This window comes from Gallinula chloropus, assembly GCF_964237585.1.
Source record: "Gallinula chloropus genome assembly, chromosome: 1".
In the NCBI taxonomy this organism is placed as follows: Eukaryota; Metazoa; Chordata; class Aves; order Gruiformes; family Rallidae; genus Gallinula; species Gallinula chloropus.
Window position 1 is genome coordinate 199,119,725 of NC_140085.1, and position 20,787 is coordinate 199,140,511.

A 20,787-nucleotide genomic window follows, 5' to 3' on the forward strand; every position below is an offset into this window, starting at 1 on the left:
TCTGTTTCATCATGAGCTCTCCCTGCAGTGTCAGACTTCAAACTTCCATTTACTGCAAACCACACACTCCCCAGTTTCATTATCCACAGATGTTCCAATTGAAGATGCATCAAAATTCAGTTTGCTGCTGCTGTAGTTCGTATGATCCTTAAAATCTGCAGTTGAAGATGCTGATCTTAACTGCAGAATTCAGATTTACACATTCATTCAGGGGAATTACCCACATCACCTTACGTGTGAAGAGAGCAATCATTAAAGAAAGTAGCTTTTGTGTAATTGCATAAGAAATTTCTGAAGAAGAACCAGCCCTGGCCTTAACATGAGGCAGTCAGTGGCTAAAAATTATTTGTATTTGCAAGCACTGAAAAAATAACTGCAGCAGCATTTGTAGTGTCTGCAAATGTGACAGATACTGTGATCTTTATGAGAATTTGTAGCTCTGGCAGAATCTCAGCTCCTCAGTGCATAGCACAATTTTTGGTTTAGCTAGTAGAGTAAACTTTACTGATCTGAAAGCATGGATATAAATAGAAAGCCACTACCAGTATTGAACTGCACAGAGTAGTATGTAGCTTAAATTAGCCTCCAAGCCCCAGAATTTACAATAGATAGTGAATCACATCTTAAAAATATATCACATCAACTCACTTAATTTTGGATTCTGTGTATTTGGCATTGCAGATAGAATTTTGATATTCACTTCTTTCTGCACAGCACCTGTAACGATCCCAATTAAAAAACCAACTTGTTTATCACCAATTTCCTGAGGTATATTTCTCTCCAGATCATCGATGAATGTTTGGCTGTAGACTAGAAGCAGTTCTAGATTTTAATGTGTAAATTACAATAGTGGGAACATGTTTTAATAGTTGGCATAGCTGTAACTCAGTACATGCTATTTATATTTAGAATCAAATTTTAAAAACCCTGTATGTTATATGTGCCATGTACATGTACAGCATCCTGTACTTTTAAGCAAGCAGTCAAGGAACTGGAAAAATATGGATTGCCTGATAAAGGTGATCACTAATTACAGTTAGATTAAAAAAAAAAAACCAAAAAAAACCCCAAACCACCTTCAAATAAGGTCCTTGATCCAAACTCACTGTTTTCACCTTTATGCAGTCAGTGATACCCCTGCTTTCATGTTAGAGCAGACATTTCATGACATTTTCTGCTAAATCTCATTCATCTAGATTCATCCTCCTCGGAGATCAAATGATAAATCTTTGTGCCACAAGATACTTGAATCTCTTTTCTATGCTATTTGTTCTATTTTTCTAAATGCCACTTTAACCTTCTTAAATTCAGTTCTTTGAGTCTTGGACTACTGTAATCTTCTCTATGGTTGCTTAATATCCCCTTCAATTAAGAGCCTGAGTTGTTATCCATTTGTCATATAATTGGCTTGTTAGCCTCTGATCTAGTTTCTTTGCCTAAGGTGTACATCTATTTGACTAATTCCCATAATTTAGGGATGCTTTTTCCTATTTCAATAAGACTAAAGGACATGCAGCACTTCTTGTTCAGATGTTGATACTCAGAAACAAGATATAGATAGCAGCATCTGAGTTTCTGAAGGTTTGATCACCTGTACCATCTACTGGGGCACCTCATGTTTAGCAGGGAAGGCTGGAAGGGCCTTTAGGATGGTTTTATGTCGTGTAGTTGGGGTTTTTTTTTTGCAATACTTACTTTTAAAAGATCACAACTGATTGCTGCTGGTTTAAATTACCGTGAGGTGTTGCATTTATTTTCTAACTTGCTTCCAATGTCTGTGTTTTAGGAAATACAGGAAACACATTCAAGATTGAACCAGTTTTAGGGATAATTACGCTACTGAAGGAGCCAGACTTAACCACAATGGGACAGTTTGTTTTGTCCGTCAAAGTGACTGATCAAGGTTCTCCACCACTGTCTGCAACAGCAATTGTGCGGATCTCTGTGACAATGGCAGATAACTCCCACCCTAAGTTCACTCTCAAAGAATACCAAGCAGAGGTTAATGAAAATGTGGATATTGGTACTTCCGTCATCTCTCTCTCTGCAATCAGTCAGTCCACGTTAGTTTATGAGGTTAAAGACGGGAATGTGGATGGAGTCTTCACTATAAACCCGTATTCTGGAGTGATCACCAGTCAGAAGGCCCTTGATTATGAACGTGCTTCCTTCTATCAGCTCATCATACAGGCAACAAATATGGCAGGCATGGCTTCAAATGCCACAGTGAACATTCAAATTGTTGATGAAAATGATAACCCACCAGTTTTTCTCTTCTCTCAGTACTCAGGCAGCATAAGTGAGGCTGCTCCTGTAAACAGCATTGTCCGGAGTGCAAATAACAGTCCCCTTGTGATACGTGCCACTGATGCTGACAGCAATCAGAATGCTTTGCTTGTCTACCAGATTGTTGAATCCACTGCAAAAAAATACTTCACCGTGGATTCCAGCACAGGAGCAATCAGAACCATTGCAAATTTAGATCATGAAACGATAGCCCACTTCCACTTCCACGTGCACGTTAGAGACAGTGGGAATCCCCAGCTTACGGCAGAAAGCCCAGTTGAAGTGACCATTGAGGTAACTGATGTCAATGACAATCCACCAGTCTTCAGCCAGGCGGTATTTGAGACAGTCTTGCTCCTGCCCACATACATTGGTGTTGAGGTTCTCAAAGTCAAGGCTACAGACCCAGATTCAGAGATCCCTCCCGAGCTAACATACAGTCTAATTGAAGGCAATATGGAACATTTTTTAATTGATTCAAGCACAGGAGTACTCACCATTAAAAACAATAGCCTCTCCAAAGACCATTATATGCTAATAGTAAGAGTGTCAGATGGGAAATTTTATAGCACTGCTATGGTGACAATAATGGTAAAAGAAGCCATGGATAGCGGGCTCCATTTCACACAGAATTTTTATTCCACTTCCATCTCAGAAAACAGCACCAATATCACAAAGATTGCTGTGGTCAACGCAGTTGGTAACCGCCTCAATGAACCTTTGAAATACAGTATATTAAACCCAGGCAACAAATTTAAAATCAAATCCACCTCCGGAGTCATTCAGACAACGGGCATCCCCTTTGACCGAGAGGAGCAAGAGCTGTATGAGCTGGTGGTGGAAGCAAGCCGTGAACTAGATCACCTTCGTGTTGCTCGAGTGGTGGTGAGGGTTTATATCGAGGACATAAATGACAATGCTCCAGTGTTCGTAGGCCTTCCATACTATGCTGCTGTGCAAGTTGATGCTGAGCCTGGTACCCTGATCTATCGAGTGACAGCTATTGATAAAGACAAGGGTGAAAACGGTGAGGTGTCCTATCTTCTGAAGGAAGACTACGGACATTTTGAAATTGATAGAGGATCTGGTAGCATCACTTTAAAAGAAGCCTTCAATTCTGATTTGTCTAATATAGAATATTTGGTTGTCATTCTTGCAAAAGATGGCGGTAACCCATCGTTGTCTGCTTCAGTAGAGCTCCCCATTACAATTGTTAACAAAGCAATGCCTGTATTTGACAAGCCCTTCTATACAGCTTCTGTGAATGAAGATGTAGAAATGCACACACCAATTTTAAGCATAAATGCAACCAGTCCAGAAGGCCAGGGTATCATTTATATCATTGTTGATGGAGATCCCTACAACCAGTTTAATATTGACTTTGATACTGGAGTTCTGAGTGTCATCAGCCCACTGGACTATGAAATAAACTCTCTTTTCAAGCTGATGGTGCGAGCCAGCGATGCCCTCACTGGAGCTCGAGCTGAGGTCACCGTGGACTTGATCGTTAATGATGTTAATGATAATCCTCCAGTTTTTGATCAGTCTGCTTACAACGCTACTTTGTCTGAAGCATCTTTGATTGGAACTCCTGTACTGCAGGTTGTTGCTGTTGATGCTGACTCTGACAACAACAAGATTGTGCAGTATCAGATAGTCCAGGACACCTTTAACAGCACAGACTATTTCCATATAGATAGCACCAGTGGTCTAATTCTGACAGCCCGGATGCTGGACCATGAACTCATACAGCAGTGCAGTTTGAAAGTCAGAGCAACTGATAATGGGTTCCCACCACTAAGCAGTGAGGTCCTTGTTAGTATCTCAATAACAGATATGAACGACAACCCTCCAGTTTTTAACCAGTTAATATATGAATCGTATGTGAGCGAACTGGCACCTCGGGGTCATTTTGTGACCTGCGTCCAAGCCTCTGATGCCGACAGCTCTGATTATGACAGGCTGGAGTACAGCATCCTATCAGGAAATGATCGGACCAGTTTCATTATGGATAGCAAGAGCGGTGTTATCACCCTTTCCAACCATCGGAAGCAGAGAATGGAGCCTATGTACAGCTTAAATGTCTCTGTGTCAGATGGGCTGTTCACCAGCACAGCTCAGGTGCACATACAGATCCTTGGGGCCAACCTCTACAGCCCAGTGTTTTCGCAAAGTGTTTATGTTGCAGAGGTTAGAGAAAATGCTGCTCCTGGAACTAAGGTAATCCACGTGAAGGCAACAGATGGGGATTCAGGTGTATATGGCCAAATAAGCTATTCCATAATAAATGACTTTGCCAAGGACCGATTTCTGATTGATAGCAATGGGCAGATTCTGACAACTGAGAGGTTAGACCGGGAAAACACTCTGGAAAGTGATATTGGTATATTTTTGAGAGCCCTCGATGGAGGTGGCAGGACTACCTTTTGCACTGTGAGAGTGATAGTAGTGGATGAGAATGACAACGCTCCTCAATTTATGACAGTTGAATACAGAGCAAGTGTTAAAGCAGATGTTGGGAAAGGTTACTTGGTGACCCAAGTGCAAGCAGTAGATCCAGATGATGGAGCCAATTCCAGAATCACCTATTCTCTATATAGTGAAGCCTCCGTTTCAGTAGCTGATCTGCTTGAAATAGATCCAGACAATGGATGGATGGTCACCAAGGGTAGCTTTAACCAGCTGAGAAGCACCGTTCTGTCATTCTTTGTCAAAGCAGTTGATGGTGGCATTCCTGTAAAGCATTCCCTCATTCCTGTCTACATCCATGTTTTACCCCCAGAAACTATTTTGCCTGCCTTCTCTCAACCCCAGTATTCATTTACCATAGCAGAAGACACCCTCATAGGTAGTACCATTGACATTCTGCATGTTTTGCCTAATCAGGGTGCTTTGTACAGCACAGTTAACGGTGAGCTGACGGAAAACAATAAAGATGGGGTTTTCATCATAGAGCAAGACACTGGGCTCATAAAACTGGATAAGAGACTTGACCATGAAACAAATCCTGCTTTTCACTTCAAAGTTGCGGCCACCATTCAGTTAGACAAAGTAGACATCGTGGTGACTGTGGATGTGGAGGTCAAGGTATTGGATGTAAATGACAACAAGCCCATGTTTGAAACAGCTAGCTATGACGCTATAATAATGGAAGGGATGCCCATAGGAACAAAGCTTATGCAAGTTAAAGCTGTTGATGCAGACTCAAGTGCAAATGGGCAGGTCACCTATACGTTTGCGGTGGAATCAGAGCTGGAGAAGATTACAGAAGCATTCACTATTGATAGCAATAGTGGCTGGATCAGCACACTGAAGGATCTGGACCATGAAAAGGATCCTGCTTTCACCTTTGCCGTGGTGGCCTCAGATCTGGGGGAAGCTTTATCCTTGTCATCAACCACCTTGGTCTCAGTTACCGTGACAGATATAAATGATAACGCACCCATCTTTGAGCATGAGGTGTACAGAGGGTCAGTGAAGGAGAGTGACCCTCCAGGGGAAGTTGTGGCTGTTCTTAGCACCTGGGATGAAGATACGTCTGATGTCAACCGGCAGGTTAGCTACCATATTACAGGTAAGAAACAGCTTGCATGCTTTCTTCACAAAACCAGCTTTACTGAAGAACTGTGCACATGTCCAGTTTTAGATGAATATTAAGCAGGGTTTCAGCCACATTATCTCTGTGAATCAGACAATTGCAACTCTCTCTGTGTCTTTTTTTTCTTGGTTATTATTTTTTTAATTTGAACAGAAATTTTCAGCAACTAGAAATCTGAGCAGAGGGAAAGGGAATGTGTGTGTGTGTGTGTCTGTCTGGGTTATTTTCTCTCATTTCCAAGGTTAATGCTTCATGACTTACTGCAGCACGATGTAGTGTGACCCAGCAAACCGTCATAATTGATGTGTCAGGTTGGAAACCATCATGACTTACTGTTTCAACCAAGAGAAGAAGAACATCTTATTCTTAAGGAGCAAATTCTTACATTTCCAAGCACTTCTTTTTTAAAAAATAACATTTTTCTTTTTCACATACAAAAGTACATGCAGGAGCCGCTTTGAAATATCACCATTTATGGGGAGGGGGGAGAGGAAGGAATGAATTTTACATTGGAAGAAATGGGGGTGCCATTTCTTATCAGCACAGATTTCTGGCCAGGGGAATAGTAATCCACTTAGAAGCACTGGTCAGCTGCCATGCATTGTTATATACAGCATAAGGCAATTTCAATTACATTACTAACATATTTTTCAAAGTGTGGCAACATGGCTCTTTCCCATTGTGCTATATTTATTATCGTTCTTTCCTCCTAGATTCAGACTGGCTTTTGTGAATGCTATGAGTGATGGGGTGCTGCAGTTATTTTTCTGTCTACAGCTTACATTACCCCATAGATTTTATTAGGGAACAACTTTGTCACTCCTCCACCCTTCACAATTCAAGAGCTAGTATTAATTGCCAAGTAATAGCCAAATTATTGAACGAATTTGTATTTTTTCTCACTGGGTAGGTTTAGAATTACACAGGATTGCATGTAAGAATCAGGCTATGGGCAAAAATTACTTAGCTAATGGGATAACAGTTTATATATTTTGCTCTGAAGGATAAACCACCTACCCCTTCGTTAGCTATCAAAACGGCTATGGGATGGGGAGTGGGGAGAGGTGTGATGTTCCAGTTACCTATAAATTGCCTGTATTACACATAAGAAGCAGAATAATTTTCAAAGCAACCAGAAATAAATTCTGACCATTTACTTGACGGTCTGTATTCAGTTTAAACGTTAGCAAAGACCGTGTGTTTATGGTGTGATGTGTTGTAGGTTATTACAAGTAGAGGCAACAGTTGATAAAGTACAGGGTTTGAAGACTTTGGGCAAGGTGCATTAGCTACCTCAGTTCTGACATATTCTGCTCTGGTGAGACCTCACCTGGAATACTATGTCCAGCTTTGGACCCCTCACACAAGAAGGACATGGACCTGTTGGAGTGTGTCCAGAGGAGGGCCACAAAAAAGATCAAAGGGCTGGAGCACCTGTCCTGTGAAGACAGGCTGAGAGAGTTGAGCTTGTTTAGCTTGGAGAAGAGAAGTTTCCAGGGGGACCTTATAATGTCCTTCCAGTAACTGGAGGGTGCCTATAGGAAGGCTGAGGAAGAACTGTTCACAAGGGCATGGAGCAATACGACAAGGGGCTATGCTTTTAAACTCAAAAAGGGGAGATTTAGGTTGGATATTAGGAAAAAAACCTGCACTATGAGGGTAGTGGATGACTGGAACAGGTTGCCCAGAAAGGCAGTGGAGGCCCCATTGCTGGAGATATTCAAAGTCAGGCTTGATGGGGCTCTGAGCAACCTGATCTAGTGAGTATGTCCCTGCTTACTGCAGGGGGATTTGGACTAGATGGCCTTTAAAGGTCCTTTCCAACCTAATGCATTCTATGATTCTATATCTAAAAGTAAATCAGTGCCTCATCCTAGATATGGTATGATATTTTAAGGTGTTTGGGGATCCTAATATAGAAAGTACTGTTGGAAATGCAAACCCTTCACATGTGTAACAGAAATATGTTAGTTTACCATCATAATTAGTTGAAAGTACTGTTTTCTTTGTTCTGAAGACTGTCAGTCATTTCTTGCAATGAATTACAGTTTTCTTTACATAATATTTTTTTTCTTCACATCCCTGTACTGTTAATTTAATAAAAACTGGATTTTGGAATAATAACATGTGACTCGAAAATCATAGATATATAGCTTAATTTCTATCACAGATAGAAAGATGTCAGACGTTTTGCTGGTATTTTAATTTCTGAAAATGTGAGATGTCAAACCCCAAAACTTTCTCTGATATCTACTATTCAATTACTAAAATGTACAAGCTCAGAAATTCCACTGTCTTTGAATATATCCTTTCAATTTGGGAAATGCACAGAGAGAAATTAAGTTCTTTTGATTAAAATGTCAAAACATATTAAAGTATAGTTTAACTAACGAAATAGTCTTTTCACATTTTACCTCAGGTTGAGCTCAGGATCTGCACTTGAGTATTTCATGGAATCAGATTAGCTAGATGATTATTCAAATGCTGTGGCTTCCTGGAGCCATCTAAACTTCTATGAATACAGTAAACAAACTCTGAGGAAAAACAGGACACCCACAAAAAGGGCAAAGGAAACAGATTATGAGAATGACTTGCAGAGCCACCAAAACTAGCTTTGAGCAAATTCACCTGGAAAAAATTAGCACACAGAAGATGGGTGGAAAAAATAATAATTTACAAGTTAAAAGAAATGCACATTCTGGATCAGGTGTGTAGAGTCCTTTACATTCTTTTGAGAAATACAAATGGTTATTGCAGCCTTCTGGTCAGCTTTGAAAAGGGGTAGATACATTCTGGTGGATAAATATATGTTCTGCTTCGAAGTCCTTCAGTTTTGGATTGGTTTCCATGATCACTGACAAGTAGTTACCATTTTCAAATTCAGTTTCATCTGCAAAGGATGGTGGAGGAAAAAAAAATTACATTTACCCTTTGTTACTTGTAGTTTGATATCAGCTGGAGATGTTCACATAGCCAAGGCACTATATACAAATATTAATAGAAAATAAATAGAAAGCACAGATTACACAAATGTACTTGGGGAGCACAGTAGTTTCCTTTTGAAGGCTCATTCGAGGTAATTGCCTATATCATTTGAGGCGGTTTGGTTAAAACCGGGGCTCTGCTGATGGTTGGCTGGGATGTTTGGCCAGCCTGGACCTAGCCAGGTATTACAGAGAGTTAGAAGTGGTAAACTAGGAATAGCCACCAGAAAAATGTCAGTTGCTAAGGCTTTGGTACAGTAAAGTGTTTTGTGTTCCTCAGTGATGTTAATTAGGCTCCATCAGACGCATAAATCTAATCACAGACAATAGTCTTTAAGCTTGGTTCAGATGAATACAAGGAAAGATGGACCGTGTCTGTTTAGGAAGAAAGAACGAGTGTGGTACACAGCAGGGGTTTTGCTGGGTTGAATGCCCAATATGAGCAAAGTGATGTGGTTTTGTTTTTTTGTTTTGTTTTATATTTGAGATCCTGGAGTTCTGGAGAAATGAATGTTTCAGTGTTTGGGGAGGACTTGTGCTGCAGGGTGAAGAACAGGGTCTGCAGTTTTATGATAGTAAAGCAAAGAGGATTTGGTTTATCATTTCGGCAGCTCAGTAAACATGCAACATCTTAAAACTGGTAGTGGAGGATAAACCTATTGATTTTGTGTGATGCAAATGCATAACTGGGAACTGCAAGTATCTAAATAAATGCATAAATGTAAGAGAGAAGCTAAATAAATAAGGTAGTAAATACTCTGTTCCCCTCCCAGATCGGGACACTGCAGTGAAAACTGATACTGTTGGCGTCTAGTTTTCAGTTCCCTTTTAGCTGTTATAATTCCCTCTGTGTGTGCTTTAGTAATGATGTGTGTCAGGATTTGTTTATTTTGGATCACTGTGTCTCTGCATTTCATTTGTATCTGGCTGTTTTCTTTACTTAAACTTGAGCTTGATTTGCCTTTGTACTATTTGCTGACTAGGGAGGGAGGGGGAGCATTATTTAAACTTCAAGTAACAAAAGATAAAAGATAATGCTGATTCTTTTAGCCTCAAAGCCTTTCGAAAAAGTTACTGGAGTGTTTTTTGTAGCTCACACTTCACTGTTGTGACATTCAAAGTAGAACACAAGAAAACTGCCAAAAGATTTTAAAGAATCCATTAATACGTGTAGTCAGGAGGCTTCCGTTTAGAAAAGCTACATTATTCAGAGCGAAAAACTAATTAATTAGAACGCCCCTAGGAAACTGAATCTGCTTACAAGTATTAGTGGAAACGTTAATTAATCACTGCAGAATGAGATCTGCGTCCAGACTTATGTATAAGTACTAGAAAATGGTTCTCTGGGCCACAGTGTGGATTTTTTTTTTTTGCCTTTCCTGTTTTTAAGAATATTTCCTTGACAGTATTTTGGTGTTTACATCTCATTATTTCTGTTACACTCTATAGTACAACTTCCACCTTTGCCTTCCATCCACAAAGTATATAGTCAGTCCTGAGAAGCAAGTAAAACCCATGAAAAGCGTTGATGAAGACGGTGTGCAGATAAACTTAGGGACAGTTGCTGCTCTTGCACAGGTTTCTCAGACATTGAAATTGGTCTTTTTCTAGTGGAGCAAAGGTGAGAAAAAGGGATCCCAAGGACCTTTTTTTTATACATACATACTCCCCAAATCCCTATGTATGATTTAAATGCCATTCCATCAACAACAAAACAACAGTGATTTTAATTTTCCCCAAGCTAGTGTTACTGCCAGCCATGGAAGCCACCAGCTGACTTTAATTAGATTTTTACCTTTCCTCCTTTGTTATCAATGGGATACACATACCTTGAGCGCGTTGCTTCATAGCTGATTGGGAGAGTTAATCATTTCCTTTTACAAAAAGACTGATATGCAGGAAAGCACTGATTGATATCACGAAGCTAAATAAGAATATTTAAGACCATTTTTATTAATGGTTTACAACATTAAGCTCACTATGACAAGATTACAGCCTTTTATAAAGTAGACTTAAGCTTTTTCATGATGGTGTTGAGCTGAATAGAGAGAATTTAATGTCAATCAGCAGGGGCCTGCCTTCTTTGAAGTCACATTAAGGCTTAAGTCAATGGACACTCACAGCCTGGCATTGTATTCAGGCCTGGCCCGTAGTGTGCATCGGCTCACTGTGCAACCCTCTTCAGGAGAAATGTGTGCTCCTACCACACCACAGATTAAACAAGGGTTAACTGAGTCCTCTCATATCCCTTCCACACTGTCATAGAAATCAGTGGGAAAATTTGGGATCTGCTTGGTTCTGTGATGGGAAAAGGTGATTTTTCTCTCAGCAGAAAATAGCTGTGTTTGATATATTGGGTTTGTGCTCTGAACAAGTAGAGGGCCTTTTAGAATTACAGTGCCTGTCTATCAGACTAATTTTCTGGAAACCTTATTCTTTGCAATGTGCTTTTTTGACACAGTTGCAGATAACACAAATGGTGATGCTTAGCAAGAAAGATCTGCTCAGGCACTTCTCAACAGACTTAGTTTCCATATTAAATAGAAAACAGTCCATCTTGTCATTCATAGCTAATGAAGAAGACATAGATTACAGCTTGTGATCTCTTTTCTGCTTTTTGATGTAGAAAGAAGGTAGGGAATGCACACTAGACTTCTCTTCTTGGTTTTAAGCTCAGTTTCACATTCAGATCTTCTTTGCTTTGTTTTGTTAAGAAGGTCCCTGGGAACTGACAGAACTGTAACACCAGAAGCAACAACAGTGATGACTAATTGTTTGACAGCAGAGGCAGCTCCAACAAATTCAGCCTTGGATTTTTTTTTTTTTTTTTTTTAAACTTATGTACTCAAACATTCAGCACAAGTACTAGGGAGGAATGTTTAAGATCCTGGTCTTTCCATTGAGCTTGGAAGGATCTCATGGCGCGTGTCAGGACCCTGAATATGTTGTAAGCAAAAGCTCACTGGCATGCTTAACATTCTTGATCCTGTTACAAGAAAGAACAAGCATTCCCTTAATATTTTTATACCAGTTTTATACATGAGAATCATAGCAAATAGTTCTCAGATTGCATTTCTGCATGGGAGAGCACAGGAGAAAGCTAAAAGGTGAGGAAAGAGCTACTAGTGGATTAACTGGAATTAAAGTTCACCCAGTGGAGCAGTGTGTTGATTTTTTTCTATGTCCTCACTCGGTTTCTATAGCACATGAGCTTACTATGATTCTAGTGCTTTATCCTAAAATATTAAATGTGCAGATACAATTTTATAGACCCAGGTTATGTTAGACACTGGACACAGAAGACTGGGTAACTGGCTTTACTGGTTTTAGCTGTATTTAAATTAATTTTCTCATAGCAGCTGGTATGTTGCTATATTTTGGATTTGTGCTGAAAATAGTGGTGATAACACAGGAATGTTTTCATTCCTGCGGAGAAGTGCTTACACAGAGCCAAGGGCTTTTCTGCTTCTCACACCACCCCACCAGGATGGGGATGCACAGGGAGTTGGGAGGGGACAAAGCTGGGTCAGCTGACCCCAACTCACCAAAGGCATATTCCATACCATATGATGTCATGCTCAGCATATAGAGCTGGGGGAAAAAGGAAGGGAACACATTTGGAGTGATGGCGTTTGTCTTCAAGGAAATTTTATGTGTAATGGAGCCCTGCTTTCCTGGAGATGGGTGAACACCTACCATGAATTCTTTATTTTGCTTTCCTTCCTCTTGCAGCTTTTGCTTTACCCATTAAACCACCTTTATCTCAACCCACGAGTTTCTGCCCTTTTACCCTTCCGATTTTATCCCCCATCCCACTGTGGGGGCAATGAGCAAGCAGCTGTGGAGGGCCTAGCTGCCTACAGGAGTTTAACCACAACGTTGGTTTAAATGATTTAACTATCCAGTCTGGCAGGGGGTTGATACCGAGCTCAGAGAAAGGTGATGGAAATTGCTTTCTTCATGGAGCTGGCAGGGCACTGTACCATTTCAGATGAAAGAGTAAGTGTTAGAACCATTAATAACCATGATTATTGTACCCTCCTGCATGGGACATGTCCTTCCCAAAGATGATGTTTATGAAAACTTCCCCTCTTCCAACCTGCTTTTGGCACCAGGCAATTTATCAGTGTGGAAAAGCAGCATTGCCAGGTTCAGTGTCAGTGTTACGGCACAATAAAAAGCTGTTCTGCTTTGTCTCCTGCACCCCTTTCACCAGCTTTCACTCTTGGATACATTTGATCTAATTGTACTGCTTATCTTCCAACTGCTACTCAAATGACCTCTTGTTAGGACTATTTAATACTAATGTGTCTTCCTGTGTCGTGTAAACTTTTTTAAAAACTAGAATTTTAATGAGTAGAACAGCGCAGCTGTATGATAAAGCTTTCATTAGAGGATTCCTTAATAGAACCCACTTCCAGCCCTTGATTGCATAATCAACAGCTAATGAAATTGTCTTGGTAACAAGAGCTACGGTGTATTACATCCTCTCCCGAGACTAAGTGGAAAGACAATTGTACCAGCCTGAGAGGACTATTGATTGTTCACAGTTTGAATTTGATTGCCCTTACGGGGATCTAAACAAGAGATCATCTTCAGCTCTGCTAAATGGATTTTGTTTCCACTGAAAGTTATTGGTTCACTTTCATACAAGGCGTTTGGGGGGCAATAAACACAGGGAGTGTAATCTCATTACACATTTCCTGAGTCTGCAAGTTTGAAAGCCCTGATCACTGTAAAACAAATGACAGCTTCTTATTTCAGGTCCTCTGTGATGAGTCTCTGTGTTTAAAGCAGGTGGGAGCACTGAAGGGATACCCCAGCCTATTGCGTGTTGCTTGTCTCATTGCAGGAGGGAATCCCAAAGGGAAGTTTGCTCTGGGACTGGTTCAGAACGAGTGGAAGGTTTATGTTAAAAGGCCTCTAGATCGGGAAGAGCAAGACATTTATTATCTGAACATCACTGCCACGGATGGCCTCTTTGTAACCCAAGCTGCTGTGGAAGTGACCGTCACTGACGTTAACGATAATAATCCAGTTTGTGAACAGGTGAGTTAGCAACAATTGCCTGTCATGTTGAAAGCAATAGCTTCCCTATGGATGTCACTGTGATTTACAGTCTTAGCTGAAGAATCTGGAGTGATTTGGGAGAGGAGCATGATGAAGCAGTCTTGTAAAGCCACAATTAAAGCATAACGGTTTAGTAAAGGTAGCAAAAGAGTCTTGTCCACCGTGACCTTAGCAGGCTGTAGAAAAAACAGTTTGTTGCGAGGTAGTATGGGAAGCCACTAGTGTCCTGCAGAAAAAGATGTGCTTTCCCTTCAAATCCAACATGGAAATCTCTTCAATCTAGTTTAGCTCCAGCCTTCCTGAACCTGTTAGATGGCAGAGACCCAGTGGAAAAGGCAGAAGAATGTGGCTTGCTCTCATGTTGTTGGACATACATACAATGCAGCCTGACTATAGCTTTGCAGTGCTAGCTGTCTCTTATTCTGTGGAAAGGCAACATAGGGTTCCTGCAATAGCAAGTTCTCTGTGTGAGAAAAGACATCATGAAACCCCAAGTTCCTTAATGGTACTGCTCACAGAATCTTTATATAATTATATATACATAGGTATGTACATAGTCATCTAATTCCCATCATTACCTTATCAGTGATGGACCGCTGTTTGCAAGCACCACTTTGGAGAATCAATCTATATCTCCCTCAAACACTGCTGGATGAGGCGATAAAAACAGCTGTCTTCATTAGCACACTCATCAAAGTTTCCAGTTCATGGGTATTGATGAAACAAAGGCAAGATAGAAAATGAGATTGCATTTAACACCTAAAATGAGCCCTATTAAGAGTCATAATTTGGCATTGGTTTTGTGACACCTTAAAGCTTAATGGTGACTTGAATTTGTAAGAATGTGTTAGGTACAGGAAAATTTTTTCCTATATAGAAAGAATCACTACAGAAAGTATAAAAAAATGTTGTGCAAAGACTATGAAATACGTTCACAGCATACCTTACATTTCTGTTTTTATCTCTAGGTTGCATACACAGCACTATTTCCTGAAGACATTCCATCAAACAAAGTAATTCTTAAAATCAGTGCTAAAGATGCTGACATTGGATCCAATGGTGAAATTCGCTACTCTCTCTATGGTGCTGGGAACAATAAATTTTTCTTAGATCCAGAAAATGGTAAGATGACAACTGAATGATTCTGAGTAGCCTTCTTAATCTCTTCACATCAATGGGTGCTCGTTTCCTTAACTAGAGTTAGGTTACACTTGTACACTGATTATCAGACCAATGTTCCAGTTATAGCCGGTGTGGATGACCACTTCTGAAGTGGTGGTAGTAGAAGGGTGAAAAAGGGACGTCTTTGTTGGCCAGCTTGAATGTTATAATCAGAACAGTGGTTACTGATGCTTTTGTTTTCCCTGACAGACTTCAAACTAGGTCAGAGAAGTATTGGAATCATTGAATCATAGAACAGCTTGGGTTGGAAGGGACCTTCAAAGGTCATCTAGTCTAACCCCTCAGCAATGAACAGGGATATCTTCAACTAGATATGGTTCTCAGAGCCCCATTCAGCCTAACTTTAGATGTTTGCAGGGACGGGTCGTGTACCACCTCTCTGGGAAACCTGTTCCAGCATCTCACCTCCCTCGTAAAAAATTTCTTCTTTATATATAGTCTGAATCTACCCTGTTTTAGTTTAAAACTATTACCCCTTGTCCTATTGCAACAGACCCTGCTATAATGTTTGTTCCCGTCCTTATTATAAACCCCTTCTAAGTATTGAAAGGACTTAGGGTGTCCTCAGAGCCTTCTCTTCTCCAGGCTGAACAACCAAAACAATCTCAGCTTTTCCTCATAGGAAAACTGTCCCAGCCTTCTGAGCCTTTTTTTGGCCCTCCTCTGGACCCACTCCAACAGTTCCATGTCTTTCTTGTACTGGGCACCTCAGTGGGGTGTCATCAAAGCAGAGAAGAGATGGAGGAGAATCCCTTTCATCAACCTGCTGGTTACACTTCTTGTGATGCAGCCCAGGTTACAGTTGGCTTTCTGGACTGGACAGCTTTTTGTCCACCAGTACCCCGAAGTCCTCTTTAGTGCAGCTCCCAATCCCTTCATCTACTACATTGTATTGATACTGGGGATTGCCATGTGCAGGACCTTGCACTTGTCCTTGTTTACCATCATGAGGTTCACATGGGACCACTTCTCAAGCTTTTCCAGGTCTCAGCATGGCATCCCATCCCTCAGGTATGTCAACTGCACCGCTGAGCTTGGTGCCATCTGCAAATTTGCCAAGGGTGCCCTCCACCCACTGTCTATGTTGCTGATAAAGATATTAAACAGTACTGGTCCCATTATGGGCTGGGGAGGGACACCACTTGATCTCCATCTGGACATTGAGCCATTGACCACTACCCTCTGGATGCAACCACCCAACCAATTCCTGATCCACCGAACACTCCATCCATAAAATCCATATCTCTTCAATTTAGAAGGAAGGATGTTGTGGAGGGGGGATGTTTATCAAATGTCTTAGAGAAGTCCAGCTCTTCCCTTGTCCACTGATACAGTCACTCCATCGTAGAAGACCAATAATTTGGTCAGACAGGACTTGCCTTGATGAATCAATGCTAGCTGTCTCAAACCACCTCCCTGTCCTCCATGTGTCTTGTCCTGGTGTCTTTTTGGTACAGAAGAGAGGAACATGCCAACATGATCCTCCTTTACCTTTGGACTTCACGTCTTCCACCTTAGACTAAATATTTTTAGACTGTGCAAAAAATACATGCCTTTTATAAACAGATTTTGGGCAAGAAAGGGTATCAGAAAGGGTATGAGTTTATGGGACAGAGGAATGCCACAAAAGTCTTGTATATTTGGCAGTTGGTCTGGAAAATGATACTGATCTCTGCTAAGAATTAGATTTTATGGTTGTTATGAATTAAAGCTAAATAAAGTCTTGTTTCCATGCATAAAAACCCCACTTCTCTGTTATTCTTAGAAATTAGATTTCCATAATGATAAACTAAGTCCTTCCCTGAGCAATGCCTCCTCTGCCTGACTAGCAGAAGGCAGCGGCCTCTCCTGTTGTAGCATTACTTATGAAAGACAAGGTGTTTGGAGATCTGTGCAGTGTGTGGAAGAAGAAGTATTGCCCCCTTGAAGAACAAATTTTGTATTTAACTGCAAATTACACCCAAAAATTGCCTTCCAACTCATAGTGTCTGTGTGCTGATGTGGCTATGTTTGGTGGTTCTTTATCTGTGCAGCGGAAAACATATCATGGGTAAAGCTGTCACAGTCTGAACAAGCTACTTTTTGTGGCTGTTAATGTTTATTGTGATATGCATCTCTGTATAAGAAGTTTGTTTCAAACTAGATGTTTCGAACTAGGCTTGTCCTCCCTGCACTCATATTGGCCACTCACTTTGTTGGGTAAAAAGGAGTGAGAAGTGACACTGCTGTGAGTTTTTAATTCATTCATTGGAATAAGCAACGATGGGTTGATTTGTTTTCTTTTTCCTCTTCCTGTGAAATATAAGTTTCTTAAATATTCATGCTATGTAGACTTAGTGATGTTGCTACAGTAGTAATGATGTCTGCTGCTTTTAATCAATCTTAGGTGAGCTGAAATCCTTGGCACCTCTTGACAGAGAGAAAATCCCTGCATACAACTTGGTTGCCCGAGCCACAGATGGTGGTGGCAGGTTTTGCCAATCTGAAATCCACCTTATTTTAGAAGATGTTAATGATAATCCACCAGTGTTTTCATCTGATCACTACAATGCATGTGTTTATGAGAATACAGCCACTAAAGCTCTGTTAACAAGAGTCCAAGCCACTGATCCTGATGTTGGTGAGTAGTGTTGAAAACTGTTATCAATGTACAGAAGAACTTGCAATACAGACTAATTTTTCCATTGCTGCCTTTACTCATTCTTTCCTCCTTTTGTTTCTGCTTCCTCCCCATTTTTTCTGTCTTCTGTTTCTTTCCATCAAATGCTCATGGCTGAGGTTGATGTCATGGTGCTACAAACAGATCAGCACGGAAGCAGCCACAGAAGCATTTGGTCTGCTGTTGTCTTGATCACTGATAGCTATGCTTGGGGGTAAACAATAGCTTTGGGGGTAAATTCCAACCTTTCGCCTTTGAGTTGTCTCTTCTTTTCTTGAGTCATGATTTTGAGTATTCATGCCTATTTATACAGATAATATCATTACATGCCATAGGGACATACACCTGATTAATCACAGCTTTTCTAGAGTTTTATACTGTTATAACTCCCATTTGTTCCAGCTATTGTTGTACACATTATAAATGTTCTGGTTATTTAACTGTGCATTCTTTTAAGGTGTAATAGCTTATCATATGAGGACATTAACCTTGAAATCTGGGCCCGATTATAAATATTTAATGGGGGGGGTGTGCATAATACAGTGGCAAAACTTACTGAATATCAGATATTATTTTTAGCTCACTCACTTCAGTTGGAATAAATAAATCCCATAGTTTATTTTTTTTCCTGTGTTTTTGGAGATGTTTTGTAAGAACTGTGGCCTGAAAAGCTTCACATAAAAACAGACCTTTCACTGAATGAAAAAATATTTCATGTTAGTTTTATTATTTTTTTTTCTGAAGTACAGGGCAGAGTGGAAGTCTCAGTTGTTACTAAGGCTGATAAAGTAAATATACGAGAATCAGTAAAGGAGCACCAAGCATTCACGAGCATGTCTGTGAAAAGCAGCATTATATGCCTTGGTTGAAAAATCACAATTAAAATTATGATACTGTCCTGCAGTGAAAAGCCAATTACTGGTAGCAAACTACTGAACAGCCTGAAGACCCACTGTTGCTGCTTTCCATTGTTCTCTTAATTACCATTTTTCTCATAGGTGAGATGATATTCAAGGAGAGAGGGGAAACAGAAAGAAATAGAATTAAAAGTTGTCAGTAAAAGTTCTTGCTAGCACCGATTTTACATAATAAGATGGTTAGCAATGAAAAATAACCTCATGAGCTAATTGCGACATTTTTCTTCTGAAACTAGTTAAGTTACAGGGAGTGATGCATGTAATGAATGAGAAAGGGCTATGTACTTCCTTAATGATTAGACCTGAAAATCAAACAAGACTTTGTATCACATAAAAGTGACTCTGGTCTCTAAAATTGGATATTATGTTAATTACCGTTCTATTAGTTTATACTAAAATCACTGGTTCCTTATTGCTGCATAATGAATGTGTTCAGGTAGTGTAATGTTCTCATGACAGAGAAAAATGTATCATTGATAACCCTGATGGGCCATGATACATTCCTGTAAGGTTTTGTGAAGCATTACCCTGAAAACATTCGTGGAGTCAGTAATCATCATACAAATCAGTTTTTAACATTCAGGAAACATCTTACGGTCTTAGAATTTGCCCGTTCTGCTTTGGGCTTCATGGAGACATGTATTGTAGGGGAAGCAGTATCAGTATAGAAGCCATCGAGATGTAACTTGACAGGTCAAATCAATTTTTTGTCAGCAACTAAACACAACTTAACATAAATCTGAAATGCTGTGGTCAGACACTGTTGGTTAATTACAGCAATTTCCACTTAACAGGAAAATAGTGTTATACCTGCATTGTGCCTTTGATTATCTCTTGAAGTTCCTGAACTTGTAATGCCCTGGGAAATTTCTGGACCAGAAACTTAATTTGTTGTTTAATATATTTGTAATTTGGATACGTGCTTAGAAATGTACCAGCTGGACATGTTGAAGGAGAAATGTGATTCCTCTTCACAGTGTTCAACAGAAGTAAATGACTTCAGCAGTCTAACTCTGGTAACACAAGTTCATTTTACATAACCTCTCCATGTAGCCAGGTATCTAAAATTAAATGTTTGCTTGAAGGGGAGACAATATACATACAGAGCACTTGGACAGGCTGCCCAGGGGGGCTGTGGAGTCTCCTTCTCTAGAGATACTCAATAGCCATCTGGATGCCTACCTGTGCAACCTGTCCTAGGGAACCTGCTTTGGCAGAGGAGTTGGACTCAATGATCTCTGGAGGTCCCTTCCAACCTCTACAATACTGTGAATCCCTTTGTTAAGACAAATTAGAAACTTTAATATAAAACAATTCTTTCTCCTATCCTGCTTCCATTGGAAATTCTTAATATTTCTATAAAATATTTCCTACTAACTTTCCACCATCAAGTTTGTAAATGTTCAAACTAAGAAATGAAAGAGAAATACTGGGTTTACAGATTTCTAGAGAAGTTCACAGGATTTTCCACCTCCCACTGTCTTCAAATCAAAGTGCCAAATGACTCCATTCTGTTCAAATTGAGCCATAAGAAGAGTTGGAGTGAATGCTGAGGTGTAATTATGTGACCAAACCCACCAGTATCACCCAGGGATATTAGGATTTCAAAGGAATCAGAGTCATGCTAGAGCAGCAGCACTGAGAAAACCTGCATGGGACTTTGTGGCAAGAATGACATTAAAAAATTATAAACTTCAAAAAAAACCCCTGGAGCCCAAACCTGAGCTGCAGGTGCATACTCGTTTCCAGTGCTGATCACATTTTCTGCATGCAAACAATGTTGTGGCCATGCTCACAGAATATAAGGATGAACGACAACGTGGTCCAAGCTCAGCAGTTCTTTACATGACGGTTAAAACCTGCCCCCCTTGCAGCTGCTTTGCCTTGCGAATGACCTCCATGCTCAGGCCTGTTTCCTGGGTAACTGGTGGTGTAGTCTACTAAAGACAGAAGCACTTGCTGTACTAAATGTGAACAGTGCATCATCTGTCCTTCTGAAGTCCTCTCGTCACCACTCGAGCATTTTCAGTCCACACCGTCAACATTTGTGGTCATTTTAGTGATTTCACTGACCTATTGACTTTTTTCTGG

The 20,787-nt window shown here is 40.3% G+C and overlaps 1 protein-coding gene across 4 annotated transcripts in view; it reads left to right on the forward strand.

The window, feature by feature from the left end:
* The window catches only part of FAT3 (FAT atypical cadherin 3), a gene marked incomplete at both ends in the record, with an annotated part of 342,641 nt that overhangs the window by 260,857 nt on the left and 60,997 nt on the right, over positions 1 to 20,787 (forward strand). For all 4 annotated transcript variants that reach the window (XM_084265956.1, XM_084265958.1, XM_084265957.1 and 1 more), the window contains 4 exons: positions 1,787 to 5,860; positions 13,721 to 13,917; positions 14,907 to 15,060; positions 17,507 to 17,740. In XM_084265956.1, the coding sequence (XP_084122082.1) occupies positions 1,787 to 5,860; positions 13,721 to 13,917; positions 14,907 to 15,060; positions 17,507 to 17,740 (4,659 nt within the window). The remainder of the gene's footprint in view (positions 1 to 1,786; positions 5,861 to 13,720; positions 13,918 to 14,906; positions 15,061 to 17,506; positions 17,741 to 20,787) is intronic.